The sequence below is a fragment of the Puntigrus tetrazona genome, unplaced genomic scaffold, assembly GCF_018831695.1.
Source record: "Puntigrus tetrazona isolate hp1 unplaced genomic scaffold, ASM1883169v1 S000000746, whole genome shotgun sequence".
In the NCBI taxonomy this organism is placed as follows: Eukaryota; Metazoa; Chordata; class Actinopteri; order Cypriniformes; family Cyprinidae; genus Puntigrus; species Puntigrus tetrazona.
In genome coordinates, this window is record NW_025048355.1 from 1,817,941 (window position 1) to 1,841,445 (window position 23,505).

General features: G+C 38.0%; 2 protein-coding genes and 1 long non-coding RNA gene across 6 annotated transcripts; 1 reads left to right on the forward strand and 2 right to left on the reverse strand.

Annotated features, from left to right (window-relative positions):
- Positions 1-1,021: 1,021 nt before the first annotated feature.
- Positions 1,022-22,969, reverse strand: LOC122335205. 3 transcript variants are annotated; one of them, XM_043233011.1, is made up of 6 exons: positions 22,830-22,969; positions 22,431-22,495; positions 2,204-2,494; positions 1,874-2,119; positions 1,688-1,756; positions 1,022-1,588 (listed from the first exon to the last, which is right to left on the reverse strand). In XM_043233011.1, coding segments are annotated over exons 1-6 (921 nt in total). In that variant the 5' UTR covers positions 22,832-22,969; the 3' UTR covers positions 1,022-1,340. The 3 variants fall into 3 exon arrangements, with proteins under 3 accessions (XP_043088946.1, XP_043088948.1, XP_043088947.1); XM_043233013.1 differs by lacking the exons at positions 22,431-22,495; positions 22,830-22,969 and adding exons at positions 3,954-4,003; positions 15,117-15,257; XM_043233012.1 differs by lacking the exons at positions 22,431-22,495; positions 22,830-22,969 and adding exons at positions 3,954-4,003; positions 4,383-4,522.
- LOC122335210 lies at positions 4,706-6,299 on the forward strand. Its single transcript, XR_006248941.1, has 2 exons — positions 4,706-5,218; positions 5,961-6,299. It is a non-coding gene; the product is annotated as an uncharacterized LOC122335210 (long non-coding RNA).
- Positions 16,608-19,659, reverse strand: LOC122335206. 2 transcript variants are annotated; one of them, XM_043233015.1, is made up of 6 exons: positions 19,575-19,659; positions 19,140-19,204; positions 18,046-18,339; positions 17,716-17,961; positions 17,530-17,598; positions 16,608-17,437 (listed from the first exon to the last, which is right to left on the reverse strand). In XM_043233015.1, coding segments are annotated over exons 1-6 (825 nt in total). In that variant the 5' UTR covers positions 19,577-19,659; the 3' UTR covers positions 16,608-17,288. The 2 variants fall into 2 exon arrangements, with proteins under 2 accessions (XP_043088950.1, XP_043088949.1); XM_043233014.1 differs by having other exon boundaries at positions 16,608-17,443.
- Positions 22,970-23,505: the final 536 nt, after the last annotated feature.

Below are 23,505 nucleotides of genomic sequence, written 5' to 3' on the forward strand. Positions count from 1 at the left end.
GTTAAAGGCATTTGAATCCGAAGATGACTTCCTGTAGAAGAAACCGGGATTAAAACCACGTTTATTGTGCATTTTGGGAGACATAACAAGAATAAATTTGATCAATATTGTTATGGAAATATTAGTTATTATTATGAAAATCTGGCCAGCTAATGACAAATCTTTTTCAACATTACATTTACGTGTGAATTAAATATAGAGTATAGATTCCCTGTGTTTAATGGGAAAATCAGTTTATGGAAATGTTTGCATGCATATTGCATGAAACAAACCTGTAAAAGTAATATTTTTTGTTATATATTACAACATAATTTTAAATAAGCATTGAAACCTAAACTTAAAAATTTTATTTTATATTTTACTTTATATTTTTAAAAATTTCTTATGCTCTATCAATGTAATTCAGTTTTTTCTGGGTGTCAGGAAGATAAGAATGAACTCTTACTAATATTTTTATTATATTAGTTTAGTGTCTATCTATCATGAGCAACATAATTCTAATGCCATTAAAAGTCTGTTTATTTTCACCTCGTATTTTATGGTTTTAGTTGCATCATCTTAATGTCAGGAAATCACTATTTAGTGACACTTATGAAAATATAATAATATTTTGTCATTTTTAAATTGTGTGTGATAAATCAGCATCTCGGGAAAATGTTACAGTAGCGTCAATGAAAATTTGACTTTCTGTTATGAAACAGGTTTCATTATTCTATGAAACTATAGATTATTACTTTCATTTTTGCACTTTTTTTTTTCATTACATGTTGCCCCAAAAACACATTAATATGCATTTAATTTAATTTCGTTTATATATTGTATTGTATCGATATATTGTACATAATGAGAAATTTATGGCCATATAACACATGAAAAATGAATTGCTTTTGCCAATGCATGTTCATTCATGTTTGTTATATAAATTTTTTAAAGAAATTCAGTTTAAACTCATTTTTAATGCTCTAAACAAGGTAAAGACATCAATTTAAAGACATTGGTCTTAAAAGGGTGATGCAGTAAGTCAGGGAATTATTACTGTATATTTTGCAACACTGGTGTGAAACTTTTTTTTTCTTGAACTGAACAGATCAGGTGTACAGTTTTGTTCGAAGGTTTAATGTTGCTAATGATCGGGTTTTCTGCTAGAAAATGCACACACACATAAAACAGATGGCATTTTTACGTTTTCTAAAAACACTTTTACAGACATAAGACTTCTCTATATGATATATATAATGTGATTAATGTGCAATAAAACATGTTTCTACACGTAAAAACTGCAGTTGCGTACATCATATAACTTAAATTTCAGTACACTGAGTTGGCAGAGATTGCAGCTTTTAAAAGTGAGTTTTAGAGAGATACGTTATAGAAGTATTAAAACTTGAGTTTTTGGCACTCATTAAGGGTCCTGGGCCATAGGATGGGTGAAGGGGCAGATGAGCAAATCCTCTATCTTCCAGATCCCAGGGTTTATTGTTTATTCCTTTTTGAGTTTTACTTCTGTGCAAACATCGCCATATGAAGAAACCAATCCCAATCAGAACCAGAATCAAAGAACACACTACTACTGGCCATATCCATATCCCTATAGATGGAAAAGGGAAAGTGAGAAGAGAGAACTTTATTTATTTTAACTCGCTGCTTAATTTTTAATAAATTTCTCATTTCCTCCTAATTTACTTACCATGTTCTTTAGTGTCATCAGTTTTGTCTTCATCTTTGTCCAGTTTCCCTTTTAATTTTGTATCTGATTCTGTAGAGGATATTGAATGGTTAGTCACAGTTTAAAATCAGTTTTCTGTTTGAATCAAATCACGATAAATAAACGGTTTAATAGAATACGTTGCCATATCCACTGAATTTATCTCACCTGTGATGTTCACTGTGATCAAGGTTTCATCTTCAGCGTCCAGAACTCTGTATGTTCCAGCATCATTATCTGTAAATGCTTTAATGATCAGGTCTTCCTCGCTGACGTTCATTCTATCGCTCCAGAGCCCGTGACCTTTCTCCCAGACCTTCTTCCAGCCTTCACTGGAGTTCTTCTCCACTTTATGAGCGTTGGACATCAGAACATGCAGTTTTATTGGTTTGCCTGTTTTCACAGTAATCTCATCTGAGGAGAATCACAAAGACATCAGTTATTATTATAATGTTTAATTAAATGTAATAATGATGGTTTGATCAGTTATGGATTTACCATGAATATGTATTTGGTATATCTTGTCCTTTATCTGTGCCAGGTTTGTCTGATCATTACTGTAATAGACTCTTAAAGTGTGTTTCCCAGCGTCACTGAAGCTCAGATTCTTGATGATGACGTCACATGCTGCTGTTTTAGATACTCGTTCACTACATCCTTCAGTCTGACAGATATTGATGGTTCCTGACTCAATAAATAAATCAACTTGTAAAATCTTTTTGGCCTCAAATTCACACAGTAGAGTGAGATTGCCTTCTCTTTTTCCTGTCACTGGTAGATTTAGGTTTCCTGAAAATACAGACATTATTTCAGTACAAAGTATCAATACTCAGAAATAAACCTGATACCTCTGTTTATTCTTTGTAATTAAGTTAATTGAAAAACATAAAAGAATAGAAATTTTAGACAATAAGAATGAATACATATACATTAAGAGTTTAATAAGCATTTAAACAATTATTTTAATGTTGATTATAGTTTTATCCAGTAGCACTGTGTCTCTGCAGGTATAGAGGAATGATTTTTGCTGACAAATATGATTTTGACACATATTTTGGGAAAATACTTTGAAAATGTTCAAAAACTCGTACACTGTGTTCACACAATTCACTGCCCTTTATGTTTATATTATGTTCGTCATGAAAACATTCACTAAATTAAACTGCTGTAAAAATCAGATAAACATTTTTCCCCATTCGTTTTGCATAAATCTATTAAATCAACCAGTGCTGATCAAAACTACTAAATGAAAAAATCAATCCAGGATTTTTACTCATTACTCACTCACACACACAATAATATGATGTTATGCTCCATATAAGATTTTTTTTGCAAAGGCCCATCTAAAGGGTTAATGGTGCCAGTTTGTGATCAACAGTAAAAATGATTAATTTTATCTCCTCCCAACAGAGAAAATCCACCAACAATCAAGAACACATGGTTATATGGTGTCATGGATTATCAATTAAAAATGTCATTGTAATGATACATCGGAGACGTGGGGATCCATTTGCGACAGAGCTTTAATCGTGGTCGGGCAGGCAGGGTCAAACAGGAGCAAACGATAATACACGAGGGAAATCCAAGAGACGTAAACGATAACAGGCAGAAGGTCAGAAGGCAGGCAGATATCAATCACAAGAGTAAACAAGGTACAGGTCGGCAACAGGAAAACAAACACGGGAATAAACGCTCAGAATTGCAGTTAACACAAACAAGACTTCGCGATGAGAGGTCGTGAGGGAGTCCATTATAAGGGCTGGATAATGCGGAACACCTGGTGGCTGTAATCAGCCCAAGGTACGGGGTTGTGGGAAATGTAGTCTTTTAGGGATTAGTATTCCGGTGAGAGCTCCCTCCGGTGGTGGTCGGAGAGAGCCACAGAGGTGCTGTTCATGACAGTCATTATAATGAAAGCCAATGAGAAAAAACAGACACGAACAGTAAATGAGGGAGAAATAAATTTAAACGTTTGGTAATTTTGATCAGGACTGAGGTTGATTAACAGATTTATATATATCCCTTACATTTTTACAGCAGTGTACTTTAGTGGATCTTTTCGTCCCGAACATAACTAAAGTGTAGTGAATTTGAACATTTATCAAGGGTTAAAACAAATAAATCACAAAGAGATTCATGATGTAATATGCTTGGAAATTAAAATCAACCAATCCACAAAAATCACTGGATGAATGACAAAAGAGAGAAACAAGAAAAGGACATGATTTATTACCAGAAAGATACTGACCGCTGTGACTGTGATAGAAGAGACCAAACAGAAGCAGCAGACTGAAGAACCTGAAGAGACACAGACACACATCACAAAGATGATAAAAGAACTATAAAATAATACACAACAGACCTCGAAACGGTTTTACTATCATTTCAGGATTTAACATATAAACCCAAATGTTCAAACTGAAAGTCACAGAAATTGATTGAATTGCTGTCTAGAAATCATCTTATTATGACGAGCGATCAGTCTAGAACAATTTAATAATTACATGAATAATCCATCGATTAAAAACAACTTAACATGATCATTATAACGATCAACATGTTGACATTTCCTTAGCATCATTATCATCACTTGGAGGTAACTCTTTTAGACCAAAAAGGAAAAAATAATACAAAAGTTAAATAAAAACTATAGTGATACAAAAAGTTTGAAACTTACATTGTATAAGTTCATGAGTTCATGAGTCTTGTTTTCTGTGTGTCTGAGCTCGGAGTCCCTTCCCTATCTGTGTGTGTGTGTGTGTGTGTGTGTGTGTGTGTGTGTGTGTGTGTGTGTGTGTGTGTGTGTGTGTGTGTGTGTGTGTGTGTGTGTGTGTGAGAGAGAGGAGGGGTGTGGTATTGGACAGGTCTGGCGGGTGTGACGAGGCACACCTGGGGGGTATTCCAGAAAGCAGGTTATGTGACATACCTGGGTATGTTTAAGGGTAAGTTCGTGGATAACCTCAACTTTCAGTTCCAAAAACGGAGGTAACTTTCTGGGTATGTATGTAACCATAATGTAACCAGGTATAACAGACCCATTAATATTATAATTGAGTTCACTAAAAAGAAAAAAAAAAGAGAGAGACTGTTTATTTTCTGTATTTTTAATTGTTCATATCAGCGGATTTTTTTAGTTCTCTTATCGCAATTGTATGCATCACACAGTTTACGTATTCCCACGTGGGTGTAGGTAGCCTCAGCAGCCAATCAGAGGTTACGCAAGTCCCGTTCAGCGTGTCGACACAGAGGCGAGGCGCGGGTGCAGCTTCTTCCGGTTTTTTCTAAAATCATAGCGAGAGAGACGGGGGTAGCTGTGTGTTAGCAAGGAGTCAAAACCAGGACAAAATTTTGGAGGTTTGTCTAAAAGGAAAAAGAGTCGGAGCACACTTCACCGAAGATCCGGAGTCGTGTTATAGAACGAAGTTACGTCGGCTAACCACTTGCCCTTTTGTCTGGGAAGTTGCCACGAGGTCCATCATCGTCGTGTTACACCTTGATATACCCGGAGCAACGGTGAGATATGCGCCATTTTAGCTGTTGCATTTTAGGTGCTATTATCCCTTGTTTTCCGTGTGTTGAAGGGAACCAGTGATGATATTAATATAATAAGTAGACTGAAGTGCATTATGGTGCGACGTTTTGAATATATTTATAATGTGGTTATCAGTTTATGCTGATGTATGTGTATATAATAAGAAAGGGAAGTATTTAGTTGTTAATGCCAATTTAAATTTAAATTGTGATGAATGTAAAATGTTTTACTAGCACTATGCGATTTACTTTAATATATTCTTGCTGCTCTACTGAGTTTAAAGTAACTAGAGGGTAATTTTTTGTGCATTTCTCTTTCATGAATAGGCCTATAGTGTTAGAGTAAATGAAGCACATCTCTGTAATACCTCTAACCCTGAACTCAGAATGGGTACTGTTCTGTTATTTGCATATGGTTTTGATATTGTTATGATAAATTATATTTTGAATGTTATTGGTTATTTATCATAAGTAGGATTAAAATACTGTTCATATGAACAGCAGGTAAATGTGTGAGCACTTTAATGTTAAGTTCTCAGAAATTATATACTTAAGACTGAATGTTGTACAACGGAAAGACAGAAGATATATTGATATTTGAATAGAGACAAAGATTTATGTCAAAGTTACATGTAAAGGGTTGTGTTTTTTGACATTTTATATCCTGATTGATGCATCTGAGAATGAATGGTATTGAATGTAAATTTTCTGACCCGGTCTGCAGGTCAGGTTTTTTTTGTAGGACGGATGTTGTCCAGAACCAACATCTCCAGTTATTTCGATGGCGAGCCAAGTCCACTGAGGAAAGTCCAGCACCGATTTCCCCATCCCCCTGCACATAATACTTACCTTACAAGTATCTTTGGAACAAGGTGAACTGTACAACCTCTACAGCAAATACACCGGAAACTATTTTTTTATTTTTGTTTAAGGGCCCAACGGACATTCTTTTATTTTCTAGTGTGCACACTACTACTTTTATTTTTGTAACTTTTGGGGTTTATTTCACATTTTGTACAAACAGGTCAAGTGTAAACAATATAAGAGTGGCTACTCAATTGTACTCTTGTGTTTGTCTCATTTTTGATGCTCAATACCGTGGCTCCTGTCGAATTTGGTATCTTCTGATTCTGGTCCAGGGAATTACTAGTAAAGGCTATTATTATACTGTAATTCACTTTTATATCGTTAAAATTGGTTACAATAACAACTGACTCTCTGAAGATAACCTGCTCGGGAGCAGGTTATGTTTCAGAGTAACTTAGTTTCAGAAGGTTGGTGAGCATGGCGTGCCCTTTTGAGGAAGATCCTGTGGACGTAGAAGCCCAACTTATACGAGTTTTTTTTCGTCGGGAGAGGGTTATACGACCACGTATTGACGTGTTTGCATACCCCAATGAATATTTGAAAGAGCGTTATCGTTTTTCAAAAGATTCCTTAGTTTATTTAACACGTCTTTTAAAACCGCATGTCGCAAATGTGACAAACCGCGGTTCTGCGCTTAGCACAGAAAACATTCTGTGCATAGCACTTCGGTTTTTTGCGTCTGGCCATTTTTTGTACAGTGTGGGCGATTCGGAGCATGTGGGAAAGGCCACTGTGTGTCGAGCCGCTTCGTTCAGTATGTCTGGCACTTAAACAGTTCTTAGCCACGTTTGTACAGTTCCCTGGCCATAAACCTCTGCTTGTTATTAAAGACGAAGTCCACAGAGTGGCAGGTTTGTCCTTTGTAGTAAAATCTATGACGCATATTTAATCATATTATTGATATCTATACATGTATTCATAATGCGCACACACACTTCATACTTCCATAACTTTCTGTTTCAGGGTTTCCAAATGTAATTGGGTTCATTGATGGCACTCACATTCCTATTAAAGCTCCATCAATAAATGAGGGAGACTATGTTAATAGGAAATCTGTTCATAGTATCAATGTGCAGGTAACAACTTAACTTTTTTTTCCCTTCTTAAAATCATTAAAGTCATTACTTTTTCCACTAACAAGGTAATATGTGAAGCAACCCAAATAATTACCAATGTCGAGGCAAAATGGCCAGGATCTGTGCATGATGCCAGAATTTTCCGCGAGTCATCATTATGCCAGACATTTCAGCAGGGTATGTTTTACTTTATACAAACTTTTTCCTTTTTACTATATTTGTGTTGTACACTTCAATCATTACAGGACAGTACAACGGTTACTTGTTGGGGGACAGAGGATACCCTTGTCTGCCCTATTTAATGACACCCTACCCTGAACCTGAGCCTGGACCACAGACACGCTTTAACCTGGCTCACAGCCGAACACGGGCCAAGGTGGAGATGACTATAGGGATCCTCAAATCTCGGTTTCAGTGTCTGCGTGGGCTCCGGGTTAGTCCAGAGAGGGCATGTGACATTATAGTGGCTTGTGTTGTGCTTCACAATATTGCCACTATAAGAGGAGAGAGCCACCCTCCTTGTATTGAGGAAGATGGCCCAGAGGAACACCTACAGACTCTACAGGCCAACAGAGACGGGAGACTTTTGAGAGACAGGATCTGTCAAAATTATTTTTATTAGTTTTTTTGCACTGGTCTGCCAGGCACTTCATTTCTTTATTTCCTGGAAAAAAAAATAAAATAAAATTCAATAAAATGTTTTTTTTTTTTTATGTTGCTTTATACATACACAGATATACATACACCCAACACTTTTATCATGCAACAGATTGTTCTGACAGAATATTCAGACAAGTTCTCACCTTAAGGCGATGCTCCAGTAATTCAATTTCAAGTGCTGCTTTTTTAACGAGGAGCCTTTTCTCTTCCATTTGAAGCTGTATAAGGTCCATCTCCATGTCACTTTTCCTCATTTGTTTTTGAAGATGGACCTTATACAGCTCCTTTGCTGGCAACTAGGAAGGTGGAAACAATTTAATAAATGAGATTGTTTGGTCAGACAATATAATTAAAATATGGACACTTTAATGCAAAAAGGGGCAATACATTATAATGGTATGCATCATACCTCAGTGGATCTACCAGCATTGTCCACTTCTGTCACAGCAGATGTGGTCTCTTCATCGTCATCTTCATCCTACAGGAGAAATATTCAAGTATACATTATCTGAAAAAAAAAAAAAAAAAAAACAACCTAAAAGCAACTAAAGGTACCTGACAACAAATCACTTACAACTGTGACAGACTGTGTTCTTTCCGGAGAGTCCAATAATACAATCCGTCCATCAGTTTCTATAAGAACACACAACCCATAAAATTCTCAATATTATCAAAGAAAATAATACATGAAAACAGTAACATGTCACTCTAAGATCACAGTATGCTATACATCATATGCAGTTAAATAAAATAAGCCTACATAAAACATTTATCTTGTTAAAAAAGCCTTTAAGTGACAGAGATAGTCATTTATTAGGACAAAGAATTAAAACAAATCATAGAGGTAAACGTACATTTCATCCCTTGTGGTGCATGCTGTGTGTGATGAACTGCCCCTGGATGCTCTTTATTAAGAGACAGAGCCAGCTCCTCAGACAGGGCCTTCAGTCTTCTTTCTATTAGCTACATGACTGAATGAATATACTAAATCCTGTTATAATAATAGTTCAGTAATTGTGTAATCAAATATTACCTTTTTGCAGAATGTTTTTGTGTTTCATTTGGACTTGGCTTAAAGTTCTTGTGGCTCCAGAAGGATTACACCTTATTAAATAAGAAACATACATTATTATTTTAAACTAAACACATAAATGGCAGCAAAAGTAAATGCTTTCATAGTGATATAAAATAATCAAAAGGATGTATAAATCATACTTCATTATTTTGCATTATAATAAAACGGGAGCCAATACCAAATTTGTAATTTAATATACTCACGCATTCACTCTGTCGGTTATTTTTTGCCAAGCCAACTCTCTTGCTTTAGCTGATGCAGCTGTATTACTTCTTTTTAATATTATTGACTTTAACTCCTCATAAGCAAGCATTAAAACCTCCAACTCTGTCTCTGGGAAATACGCTGCTCTCTTTTTATTCGCTTTGAATTTCCATGGTGACTCGTGAAATCGGAGATCCATTGAAAATGTCTTTCTACATGCACCGTGCACACGCACTAACTCTGGGTAACCAGTTGGAGGTTGATTAAACTAACTCTTCTCAGGTGTTTTGGAACCGACATACTTATGGTATGCCTGTCTGGGGTAAATCAACCCAGAGGTTATGATTTATCAAATGGTAAGTTAACCAAGCTTTCTGGAATACCCCCCTGGACTCCCCCTGCAGCACGACGAGGACACCAGTTCCCCCGTTTATTTTAGACACTCTTTCCTCTGGACACTATTATTTTGTATTTTTGTTAATAATAAAAAATCCTCTCGAGGCCTGACGCCACACCCACTGTGTCTGTCATTAGCTCCTCCCACCACAGTAGGTGAAGTAGTAATATACAGTAAAATAAAAGTGAAAGTAGCTCAGGTGAGCTTTCTTTGTCTTTAAACAAAGAGCATTTGATTATGAAGAGTATGACTGGTCTTTTTTGACCTTTAGTCTAAGACAACCGAGCTGTCAGTCTATCAGTGAGAAAATACTGTGTGAAGTGAGTCCAGATGCAGTCAATTCATGAAGACAAAAAGTAGAATAAGACAAAAAAACATGTAAATAAATCCACCAAACATCTATGTTTTGCCTGGCGTTTACGTTCAGCATGATCTCTGATGAATTGAGTCTGATCTCAACTGTTTCAGCAGCAGATTTCAGCTTTGATTGTGCCTGACTGCTTAGTCTATACGTAATTGAACAAATGCATTTTCCCGCAGGAATCGAGTACAGCTGGCTGGTTTCGGCTCAGGCCCAGACGCTTCTACGATGGTAACAGGCCCCGAGCCGAAATAGATGGATGAGGGCCACATCATCTAACATGGTCTCCCTGGCAAGAAGAGATCCCTCTGGAGGAGGCTGAAGAGGCATTCACACAACACAAACCAACCTTAAGACCAGACGATTAAACACTGAACAGAAAGGAACTTATATAAGAGAGATAATGATTGAAATAACGGCACACACCTGAAGCTAATGACAATTAACATGAAAGAAAAACTAGGTCACACAGAGACAGAGCACATGGGGAATGAAAACACAAACAGTCCAGGGATGTGACAGAGAAAATAAGTGGACAATATTAGTGAAATAATTTGTTGCAATGCATGCTGGGAGTCATGGGTGATGTTTGTACCGTGCTGGTACCCAGCATACATTGCAGCATGAAGCTTTTGACTCACTATAGTTTAGATTCACATGCTGATTCTTGATGTTTCTGTGTTTCTGAATGACGCTGTAGTACTAAACTGTAGTACTTTTTCTGATTAACATAATAACATACATCACACATCATTGAATGTCAGCCAATGAGTGAAAGACACAGCCTGTTTCATGATGACTATTAGCCATAAACATTTAATTACAAATGTTCACAACACAGTTACAGCAGCCATAAAAAAACAAAAAAGTCAAAGGTCATGAGCCTTAATCCATCAATTAAAAACAACTTAACATGATCATTATAACGATCAACATGTTGACATTTCCTTAACATCATTAGCATCATTTGTAGGTAACTCTTTTAGACCAAAAAGGGAAAAATAATACAAAAGTAAAAAAAAAACTATAGTCAAACAAAAAGTTGTCATTAGCTCCTCCCACCACAGTAGGTTAAGTAGTAATACAGTAAAATAAAAGTGAAAGTGTGTATAAATGTGTTTCTGAATGATGCTGTAGTACTAAAGGTTTTGTGCTTTTTTTCTGATTTCCTCATTGCCAGGTGTCACGATAATCAAGAGAAGGATTCAATTGCGGTGAATGACAGTTTATTAGAAGATAAACAAGAGGGAGAGTCACTGATGGCGGTGGAGCTCGTGCAGCGTGAGGATGGAAAGCGGGTGCAGGAACGCAGTGGGCCGTCAATTCAAACGTAATCCTCCGAAGCAGGAACAATCGGGAAGACCGACAAACAGCGCAACATCAGAACAGGAACTCAGGACAACGGTGAGGATCTGACAATGAGAGTGGTGTTAGCTGGTCTTAAATAGCCCAAATAATGAGCCACAGCTGGGGCTGATCAGATCGCAATCAAGAACTAGACACACCCAAACACTCAGCACATAAACAGACACACAAGATGAGACAATGAATCCATGAACCGTGACAGCCAGGTATGTTTACAGATACAAGCTTTAGTGACAGGAGCTCTACAGTGCAACAGGATCACAAGACACAGATAATAAAAAGAATAATATACAAATATACTAAACATAGAAATATAAGCAGGAATGATGTGTTTGTACGGTTATATGTGCAAATATGAAATGTGGTGTTCAAGTGTTCATGACATGGACTGCCTGGAGGAAGACTGTCCTGGTGCTCAGTTCAAAGACAGTTCAAAGACGGAGTGAGCTGGATGTGAGGGGTCCGGAGGGATTCTGGATTAGCACAGGTCCTGGAGAGTGAGGGATGTACCAATGATTCAAAGGAATCAAGTTTACCAAACTTTGAACTGAAAGGACTGTACTTTTTTTTTTTTTGAATGAATGAACTGATCAACCAGGTGCTGGAGCTCTCCCTTCTGGGGAGCCGAGAGTTGGTTGTTGAAAAACCAAAAAACCACAGGATCGGAGACGGCAAGACAGCTGGTTCTTCTTCCCAACCCATCGTTTTAACAGGTTGACGTGGTACAATTGATCAGTTCTGCGTCGGCCCAGCTGGGGGTGGACGTCCTCACCGTTGTTTTGTTCTGTGCCTCAAAACGTGCGTAGAAGTCATTCAGCGCATCTGGTAGGGAGGCGTCACCATCACAGACAGGTGGAGTTGTCTTGTAGTTGGTGACCGCTTGAATGCCCTGCCATATGAGTCACTGCTGTTCTGGAAGTGGCCGTGGATTCTTTTAGCATACGCGCGCTTTGCTTCTCTGATAGCTCGGGACAGTTTAGCCCGGTCCTTTGCTCTGAAGGCGAAGTCTCGCTCATTCAGGAGAGCACGCACGTTAGCGTTCATCCACGGCTTCCGGTTAGAACGTGTGGTGATGGTCTTGGAGATGGTCACATCATCAATGCACTTCTCGATGTAGCCAGTCACTGATGATGTGTACTCCTCCAAGTCAATGGAATCGCCGTTGGTTGCAGCTTCCCTAAATATTTCCCAGTCAGTACACTCAAAACAGTCCTGAAGAGCAGAGATGGATCCTGCTGGCCAGGTTTTAATCTGTTTCAGAACCGGTTTAGATTGTCTGATGAGTGGTCTGTATGCTGGAATCAACATAACAGAGATGTGGTCTGAGTAGCCGAGGTGGGGGCGGGGCTCCGCACGATACGCGCCGGGAATGTTTGTGTAAACAAGATCCAGCTTGTTCGCTCCACTCGTATGAAAGTGCACAAGAATTTAGGCAAGGCAAGGCAAGGCAAGGCAAGTTTATTTATATAGCACATTTCATACACAATGGTAATTCAAAGTGCTTTACAAAAGAGGAAATAAAATAATTACAAGATTTAAATAACAATAAAAGAAATTAAAATAAAATAAAAACACTGATTTAAGATAAATTGAATTTAAAGCAAAAAGAGATTGATTTAAAACAGTTTAAAATAAAAGAAGCAAACAGTTCGGACGCAGCACAGTGCTCATTCTGTAAAAGCACAACTAAACAGATGAGTTTTGAGTCTGGATTTAAAAGTGACTAATGTTTCAGCACATCTGATCTCTTCAGGAAGCTGGTTCCAGACGCGAGCAGCATAATAACTAAAAGCAGATTCTCCTTGTTTGGTGTGAACCTTTGGTATTTCTAACTGACTTGATCCTAGTGATCTGAGTGGTCTGTTAGGTGTATAAATAGTGATCATATCTGCAATGTATTTAGGTCCTAGTCCATTGAGTGATTTATAAACGAGTAAAAGTGCTTTAAAATCAATTCTAAATGTCACTGGAAGCCAGTGTAAGGACCTGAGGACTGGTGTGATGTGCTCTGATTTTCTGGTTCGAGTCAGGATCCTGGCAGCAGCGTTCTGGATGAGCTGCAGCTGTCTGATGGTCTTTTGGGAAGGCCAGTGAGGAGACCATTACAATAGTCCACCCTGCTGGTGATGAAGGCATGGACTAGTTTCTCCAGGTCTTGCCTGGGCACAAAGCATCTGATTCTTGCAATATTTTTAGGTGATAGTACGCTGATTTAGTCACTACTTTGACATGACAGCTGAAACTAAGGTCGGTCTCTAGAATCACACCAAGATTCTTGACTTGACTTTTGGTTGTTTGACCCCTTGAGTCAAGGTATGCATTCACCTTTAGGGAGCACTGTTTTGAGATTTGCGTGATTGAAATCTCCAGCGATGATAACCAGTCCATCGGGGTGAGCGTTCTGCAGCACGCTAATAGCTTTGTACAGCTTGCTCAGAGCCTCCTTCGCATTAGCGCTGGGTGGAATGTAAACTCCGATGGTGTAGACCAGTGGTTCCCAACCGGTGTGCCGCGGCACTAAGGGGTGCCGTGAGATCTTTTGAGGGTGCCGCCAAAATTTCAACAAAATTTTTTATTAAGGCAGAATCAGTGTAAACGGTATTCTCATATCATCTAGGACTAGGTATAAGGTGTTGTTGCATGCAAACTCTCGAAATGAAACAAATAAATAAATAATAATAAAAAAGCTACAGAGATTTTAAATATCTATTTCCTTATAAGGGTGCCGGGAACTTTTGAAAGGCTTTCCAAGGGTGCCTCAAACAAGAAAAGGTTGGGAACCACTGGTGTAGACGGTGGTGAATTCCTGGGGTAGATAAATGGGTCTACATTTGACAACAATGAACTCCACTAGCGATGAGCAATAGTTCGATATAAGCACAGAGTCCTTGCACCATTCCGTGTTGATATAAACGCACACGCCACCACCGTGAGTCAGTACGGCATTCCTGTCGGCACGAAATGCAGTTAGCCCGGTTAGCTGAAGGGCGGTGTCCGGAACTCTGTCGCTGAGCCACGTTTAAGACTTCTCTATATGATATATATAATGTGATTAATGTGCAATAAAACATGTTTCTACACGTAAAAACTGCAGTTGCGTACATCATATAACTTAAATTTCAGTAGACTGAGTTGGCAGAGATTGCAGCTTTTAAAAGTGAGTTTTAATCAGGCTTAGGCTGTTCGTATGTCTTTCATTTTGCAGCTAGGCCTGTCTGTAAGTCTGGGCATGTCTGTGAACAACATGCATTCTTTTAATATGGAGTCATTTCGTACACGTGGTTTCATGGTCAACAAAAATGACTGCATACTGGTTTTGCTGGTTTTAAAAAGTTGTTTAATTCGTGAACACATGTGCAGTTCTGATGTGACAGAGGCAGCGTAACGCTTCCCTAAGACATTCTTTTTATCTGATTGTTATCATGTAGGTGCATGATAAAACTTGTTGTGGTTACAGGAGCTTGTGAGTACGTCGTGGGATACATGAACGCAAACAAAACAGTGCTGGCCCATATAGTCCACAGTACATAATTAGTGATTTCTTCTTATATCACGAACAAAAAAAAAAATTAAACATGAAAGTAATACAAATAAAAGACAAGAGAAAGACCATAAATCAAAACATCAGATCATTAAAGCAGTATTATGCTGTAATGGTGAAGAATAATGTCTAATATTTCATTTCATGTAATGTTTTATTGTTGTGAAAAAAATCATTTGCATATTCAAACAGGATAAACAACTACAAAGTACATTTCCTAAAGAAAATGTGAGTGGTGCTTGCCGTGGCAAAACTCACGCTCGGTTGCTAGTTACTACTGAGTTTTATAGAGAAAGCATAGTACCAAGTATAGTTTAGTAAGTTTGAAACTTACATTGTATAAGTTCATGAGTTCATGCGTCTTGTTTTCTGTGTGTCTAAACTACAGGTTTAGCGAGATCTGAGTGACTAGTCGGTTCCCTATCCCCTTGATTGTGTGTGTGTGTGTGTGTGTGGTATTGGACAGGTCTGGCGGCGTGTGACGAGGCACACCTGAAGAGACTGAACGCTGGTGTTCTTGTGAGTCCAGGAAGGATGCGTGAAGGGACTCGCCACGCCCCCAGAGAAGCGGACTCCGCCCCTTACCTGGTCCCTTCCCCCTGGAGCACACCACACATCACTGAATGTCAGCCAATGAGTGAAAGACACAGCCTGTTTCATGACGACACTACCTGACCTGCACTCCCCCTGCAGCACGACGAGGACACCAGTTCCTCCGTTTATTTTGGACACTCTTTCCTCTGGACACTATTATTTTGTATTTTTGTTAATAATAAAAATCCTCTCGAGGCCTGATGCCACACCCACTGTGTCTGTCATTAGCTCCTCCCACCACAGTAGGTGAAGTAGAAATATACAGTAAAATAAAAGTGAAAGTAGCTCAGGTGAGCTTTCTTTGTCTTGAAACAAAGAGCATTTGATTATGAAGAGTATGACGGGTCTTTTTTGACCTTTAGTCTAAGACAATCAGATATCAGTGAGAAAATACTGTGTGAAGTGAGTCCAGACGCAGTCAATTCATGAAGACAAAAGTAGAATAAGACAAAGAAAATTTTTAATAAATCCACCAAACATCTGCGTTTTGCCTGGCGTTTACTTTCAACACGATCTCTGATGAATTGAGTCTGATCTCAACTGTTTCAGCAGCAGATTACAGCTTTCTGACTGCTTAGTCTATACGTAATTGAACAAATGCATTTTTCGCAGGAATCGAGTACAGCTGGCTGGTTTCGGCTCAGGCCCAGACGCTTCTACGATGGTAACAGGCCCCGAGCCGAAATAGATGGATGAGGGCCACATCATCTAACATGGTCTCCCTGGCAAGAAGAGATCCCTCTGGAGGAGGCTGAAGAGGCATTCACACAACACAAACCAACCTTAAGACCAGACGATTAAACACTGAACAGAAAGGAACTTATATAAGAGAGATAATGATTGAAATAACGGCACACACCTGAATCTAATGACAATTAACATGAAAGAAAAACTAGGTCACACAGAGACAGAGCACATGGGGAATGAAAACACAAACAGTCCAGGGATGTGACAGAGAAAATAAGTGGACAATATTAGTGAAATAATTTGTTGCAATGCATGCTGGGAGTCATGGGTGATGTTTGTACCGTGCTGGTACCCAGCATACATTGCAGCATGAAGCTTTTGACTCACTATAGTTTAGATTCACATGCTGATTCTTGATGATTCTGAATGTTTCTGTGTTTCTGAATGACGCTGTAGTACTAAACTGTAGTACTTTTTCTGATTAACATAATAACATACATCACACATCATTGAATGTCAGCCAGTGAGTGAAAGACACAGCCTGTTTCATGATGACTATTAGCCATAAATATTTACTTACAAATGTTCACAACACAGTTACAGCAGCCATAAAAAACCTAACTTTAAAAAGTCAAGGGTCAGGAGCAAACACTGATTACCACAATGGTGAAGTCAAACTAAAAAGTTCAATAAAACATCTAGATGTATATTAATATAAATGAATATTAATTAATTGTAGATATACAACAAGAATAAAGTCAGACTGTAATGTAAGGTTCCCTGTCACTGGGCCAAAGGCGGACTCCAGTGTCCTGGACAAAGGTTTAACACTTCAGGATTTATCAAGATTAGATTTTAGTTAAGCTCTGTGTTCAATCGGAATCAGAATCAACTTCATTGCCAGGTATGTTTACAGATACAAGTTTTAGTGACAGGAGCTCTACAGTGCAACAGGATCACAAGACACAGATAATAAAAAGAATAATATACAAATATGCTAAACATAGAAATATAAGCAGGAATGATGTGTTTGTACGGTTATATGTGCAAATATGAAATGTGGTGTTCAAGTGTTCATGACATGGACTGCCTGGAGGAAGACTGTCCTGGTGCTCAGTTCAAAGACAGTTCAAAGACGGAGTGAGCTGGATGTGAGGGGTCCGGAGGGATTTTCTTAGTAGTTTAAGGCTTAAAGTTTAATGTGGAGCCCTGAGTTTAATCACATTCAGTTAGGATTGAGTCTCTCCAGTACCGCTGAGGGCTCCTGTACTGAATCCTGCGAGACATTTCTATTTCTGTGCCAACGTCGCCATATTAAGAAACCAATCCCAATCAGAACCAGAATCACACACACTACTGGCCATATCCATATCCCTATAGATGGAAAAGGGAAAGTGAGAAGAGAGAACTTTATTTATTTTAACTCACTGCTTAATAAATTTCTCATTTCCTCCTAATTTACTTACCATGTTCTTCAGTGTGATTAGTTTTGTCTTCATCTTTGTCCAGTTTCTCTTTTAATTTTGTATCTGATTCTGTAGAGGATATTGAATGGTTAGTCACAGTTTAACATCAGTTTTCTGTTTGAATCAAATCACGATAAATAAACTGTTTAATAGAATACGTTGCCATATCCACTGAATTTATCTCACCTGTGATGTTCACTGTGATCAAGGTTTCATCTTCAGCGTCCAGAACTCTGTATGTTCCAGCATCATTATCTGTAAATGCTTTAATGATCAGGTCTCCATCGCTGACGTTCATTCTATCGCTCCAGACCCCGTGACCTCTCTCCCAGACCTTCTTCCAGCCTTCACTGGAGTTCTTCTCCACTTTATGAGCGTTGGACATCAGAACATGCAGTTTTATTGGTTTGCCTGTTTTCACAGTAATCTCATCTGAGGAGAATCACAAAGACATCAGTTATCTTTTTAATGTCTAATCAAATTTAATAATGATGGTTTGATCAGTTATGGATTTACCATGAATATGGATTTGGTATATCCTCTCCATTTTCTGATCTGCCAGGTGTGTCTGATCATTACTGTAATAGACTCTTAAAGTGTGTTTCCCAGCGTCACTGAAGCTCAGATTCTTGATGAGGACGTCACATGCTGCTGTTTTAGATACTCGTTCACTACATCCTTCAGTCTGACAGACATCGATGGTTCCTGACTCACTAAATAACTCAACATGTAAAATCTGTTTGTCCTCAAATTCACACAGTAGAGTGAGATTGCCTTCTCTTTTTCCTGTCACTGGTTTAATTTTGTTTCCTGAAAATACAGACATTATTTCAGTACAAAATATCAATACTGAGAAATAAATCTGGTATCTCTGTTTAATCTGTGTACTTGAGCTCATCATAAAATATTATAGAATAGATATTATAATTATTATAGAACTTGAATGAATATACAGTACATACACATTAAGTTCGGCATGAAAACATTCACTAAATCAAACTGCTGTAAAAATCTATCAGATAAACATTTTTTCCCATTTGTTTTGTATAAATCTATTAAATCAACCAGTGCTGATCAAAATCAATCCAGGATTTTTACTCATTACTCACTCACACACACAATAATATGATGTTATGCTCCATATAAAAACTAGAAATTAAGATTTTTTTGCAAAGGCCTATCTAAAGGGTTAATTGTGCCAGCTTGTGATCAACAGTAAAAAATGACTAATTTTATCTCCTCCCAACAGAGAAAATCCACCAACAATCAAGAACACATGATTAAATATCATTATAATGAAAGCCAATGGGAAAAATAGACATGAACAGTAAATGAGGAGAAATAAATTTAAACGTTTGGTAATTTTGATCAGGACTGAGGTTGATTAACAGATTTATATATATCCCTTACATTTTTACAGCAGTGTACTTTAGTGGATCTTTTCGTCCCGAACATAATGAAAGTGTAGTGAATTTGAACATTACCCAAGGGTTAAAACAAATAAATCACAAAGAGATTCATGATGTAATATGTTTGGAAATTAAAATCAACCAATCCACAAAAGTCACTGGATGAGTGACAAAAGAGAGAAACAAGACATGATTTATTACCAGAAAGATACTGACCGCTGTGACTGTGATAGATGAGACCAAACAGAAGCAGCAGACTGAAGAACCTGAAGAGACACAGACACACATCACAAAGATGATAAAAGAACTATAAAATAATACACAACAGACCTCGAAACGGTTTCACTTTCATTTCAGGATTTAACATATAAACCAAACTGAAAGTCACAGAAATTGATTTAATTGCTGTCTAGAAATCATCTTATTATGACGAGCGATCAGTCTAGAACAATTTAATAATTACATGAATAATCCATCGATTAAAAACAACTTAACATGATCATTATAACGATCAACGTGTTTTCATTTCCTTAGCATCATTAGCATCATTTGGAGGTAACTCTTTTAGACCAAAAAGGAAAAAATAATACAAAAGCTACAAAAAAACTATAATAATACAAAAAGTTTGAAACTTACATTGTATAAGTTCATGAGTTCATGCGTCTTGTTCTTCGTCGATGAAGAAATGGAGAACAATTTTCAGAGCGAAGACCGTCTGAATGAACCACGTGACGAACAAAATGGTGCGACGTCATAGATGTGCGACACATGAGGGCATCTTCCACAAAATATAAACAACGAAAGAAAGAATACTTCTAAAAGAAAGAAGCATACTTGTACAAAGAGGGGCGAGTCTGTCTGTCGAGTGTGTGTTCCTCCGTGTAAACGTTATATCTCGTCGAAAGACACATGAAACCCGCGGAGGCAGCTGTTGAGGAGGGTTTTTTTTTCAAATAGCCCTTTCGTATTTCATCATAATAATGTCAACAAAGTATCTTTTCCTTTGGTTTCTAGGCTTGTTTCAGGAAAATAAATCAATAAATCCAAGCATCTTGAAGTGATTTAGTGGTTTATTTTTTGGTTCATCACACATACATGTCGATTTCAGAGCAGATTTACCAATAATAATCAATTACCCTTACATTTACATGTAGACGCTTTTTTTAACAGTCTTAAGTTTGATTCAACTGAATTTAAGACTAAAGAACCCGTGGAAACCCTGAGTTTTAATTCTTGCAGAGAAAAAAAAAGTAATTAGTCTTGCTTTTCTTAATGCATTCTTTCAAAAGCAGATTTACAAAGAATGCAAATACACCAATAGACAAGACGGCAAAAGGAGAAACCTAAGCAGATGAAGACTCAAGTTTATTAAATATGCATTATAAAAAGAAAATTAAAATATGTAATATTTATATTGTGTGTGTGCATGTAATATTCTCTCTCTCGTCCAGTGGGCCTGTGTAGGTCAGGCTGATCAGTCACACTAAAAAAACAGGAAGCGATTAGTCTCAGTACTTCTTCAGGCATTCCTCGTGGTGCTTATGTCCTTCAAGGAGTTGCAGCTGTGACCTATACACATGAGCATGCAGTCTCCATCACAGCGTGGTGTGGTAAGGAGCGCACAAAGACAAATAACAGTCTTTTACTAAGTCACTCAACACTTGAGGGCGCACGGGACCAGCATAGATCTGCATGACACCAGCACCCACTCGAAGCCAGCGAGGCCCTCTCTCTCTCTCTCTCTCTCTCGAGGACCATCCCGGTCAGATCCAGTGCTCCAAAGCAGGAGCTTGGTTCGCATTGCCGGCATTAAGTCATACTTGTTCCCAGTGCATGTTGGACTCCGACAGGGCTGTTGTCACCGGTCCTGTTCATTATTTTAATGGACAGGATTTCTAGGCATAGCCGGGGACCGGAGGGGGTCTGGTTTGGTGACCACAGGATAGCTTCTCTGCTTTTTGCTGATGATGCTGTTCTGTTGGCTGCATCTGGCCAAGACCTACAGTGTGCGCTGGGGCGGTTTGCAGCAGAGTGTGAAGCGGCTGGGATGAGAATCAGCACCTCCAAGTCTGAGGCCATGGTCCTCAGTCGGACAAGGATGGCCTGCCCGCTTCAGGTTGGTGGGGAGCTCCTGCCTCAGGTGGAGGAGTTTAAGTATCTTGGGGTCTTGTTCACGAGTGAGGAGAGGATGGAACGAGAGATCGACAGACGGATCGGTGCAGCTTCTGCAGTAATGCGGTCGCTGTACTGGTCTGTCATGGTGAAGAAGAAGAGCTGAGCCGCAAGGCGAATTCTGTAACATTTCAGTATGTTTTCAATATAATCGTTAAAATTTCTGTATATCTTTGCTGATGAAATAAAAAAAGTATAAATCAATGTTTGTAATTCATTAAAAAAGGTATAAAAATGGTGGTCAGTTCTTAAAAAATCTGTTTGTCCTCAATTTCACACAGTAGAGTGAGATTGCCTTCTCTTTTCCTGTCACTGGTATATTTTTGTTTCCTGAAAATACAGACATTATTTCAGTACAAAATATCAATACTGAGAAATAAATCTGGTATCTCTGTTTAATCTGTGTACCTGAGCTCATCATAAAATATTATAGAATAGATATTATAATTATTATAGAACTTGAATGAATATACAGTACATACACATTAAGTTCGGCATGAAAACATCCACTAAATCAATTTGCTAAATCAGATAAACATTTTTTCTCATTTGTTTTGTATAAATCTATTAAATCAACCAGTGCTGATCAAAACTACTAAATGTAAAAATCAATCCAGGATTTTTACTCATTACTCACTCATTCACACAATAATATGATGTTATGCTCCATATAAAAGCTAGAAATTAAGATCTAAAGGGTTAATGGTGCCAGCTTGTGATCAACAGTAAAAATTATTAATTTTATCTCCTCCCAACAGAGAAAATCCACCAACAATCAAGAACACATGATTAAATATCATTATAATGAAAGCCAATGGGGGAAAAAACAGACATGAACAGTAAATGAGGGAGAAATAAATTTAAACATCTAGTAATTTTGATCAGGACTGAGGTTGATTAACAGATTTATATATATCCCTTACATTTTTACAGCAGTGTACTTTAGTGGATCTTTTCATCCCGAACATAACTAAAGTATAGTGAATTTGAACATTACCCAAGGGTTAAAACAAATAAATCACAAAGAGATTCATGATGTAATATGTTTGTGTTGGCGCAGCCATTTTGCGTGTGATAACCGGTAAACTATATCAAATTATTCGGAGGCAAAAACATTCACGCTACTCGGTATTCTGATGAACCGAAACTAACTTTATTTGCATATGTCCTTTTATGGAAGACAGGTCACATATCACATGAGTAGTATGAGGGCACACCCAATACAAATGTTAACAGTTTGAAAATTGAAATCAACCAGTCCACAAAAGTCACTGGATGAGTGACAAAAGAGAGAAACAAGAAAAGGACATGATTTATTACCAGAAAGATACTGACCGCTGTGACTGTGATAGATGAGACCAAACAGAAGCAGCAGACTGAAGAACCTGAAGAGACACAGACACACATCACAAAGATGATAAAAGAACTATAAAATAATACACAACAGACCTTCAGGATTTAACATATAAACCAAACTGAAAGTCACAGAAATTTAATAATTACATGAATAATCCATCCATTGATTAAAAACAGCTTAACATTGTAACAGATCTAGAAAAATGATCATTATAATGATCATAATAATCATAATAATTATAATAATAATTATAATAATCCTTAGCATCTTTAGCATCATTTGTAGGTAACGCTTTCCTAGCAAAAGGAAAAAATAATACAAACGTAAAAAAACTATAGTGATACAAAAAGTTTGAAACTTACATTGTATAAGTTCATGAGTTCATGCGTCTTGTTTTCTGTGTGTCTAAACTACAGGTTTAGCGAGATCTGAGTGACGAGGCGGCTGCACCTCCCCTTGATTGTGTGTGTGTGTGTGTGTGTGTGTGTGTGTGTGTGTGTGTGTGTGTGTGTGTGTGTGTGTGTTTCCCTTAAGACCTTAGCGGAGGAGAAGCCGCCGCCCCTCCGGCCACGAACCAGAGAGGGGAGCGCGTGCGGCCGCCGGACTCCGCCCCTTACCTGGACTCTTCCCCCTGGAACACTACCTGACCTGCACTCCCCCTGCAGCACGACGAGGACACCAGTTCCCCGTTTATTTTGGACGCTCTTTCCCCTGGACACCATTATTTTGTATTTTTGTTAATAAAAAAAAAATCCTCTCCGAGGCCTGACGCCACGCCCACTGTGTCTGTAATTAGCTCCTCCCACCACAGTAGGTGAAGTAGAAATATACAGTAAAATAAAAGTGAAAGTGTGTATAAATGTGTTTCTGAATGATGCTGTAGTACTAAAGGTTTTGTGCTTCTTTTTCTGATTTCTTCATTGCCAGGTATGTTTACAGATACAAGTTCTAGTGACAGGAGCTCTACAGTGCAACAGGATGACAAGACACAGATAAAATGTCCTGGAGAGTGGGGTGGGATGTACCACTGATTCGAAT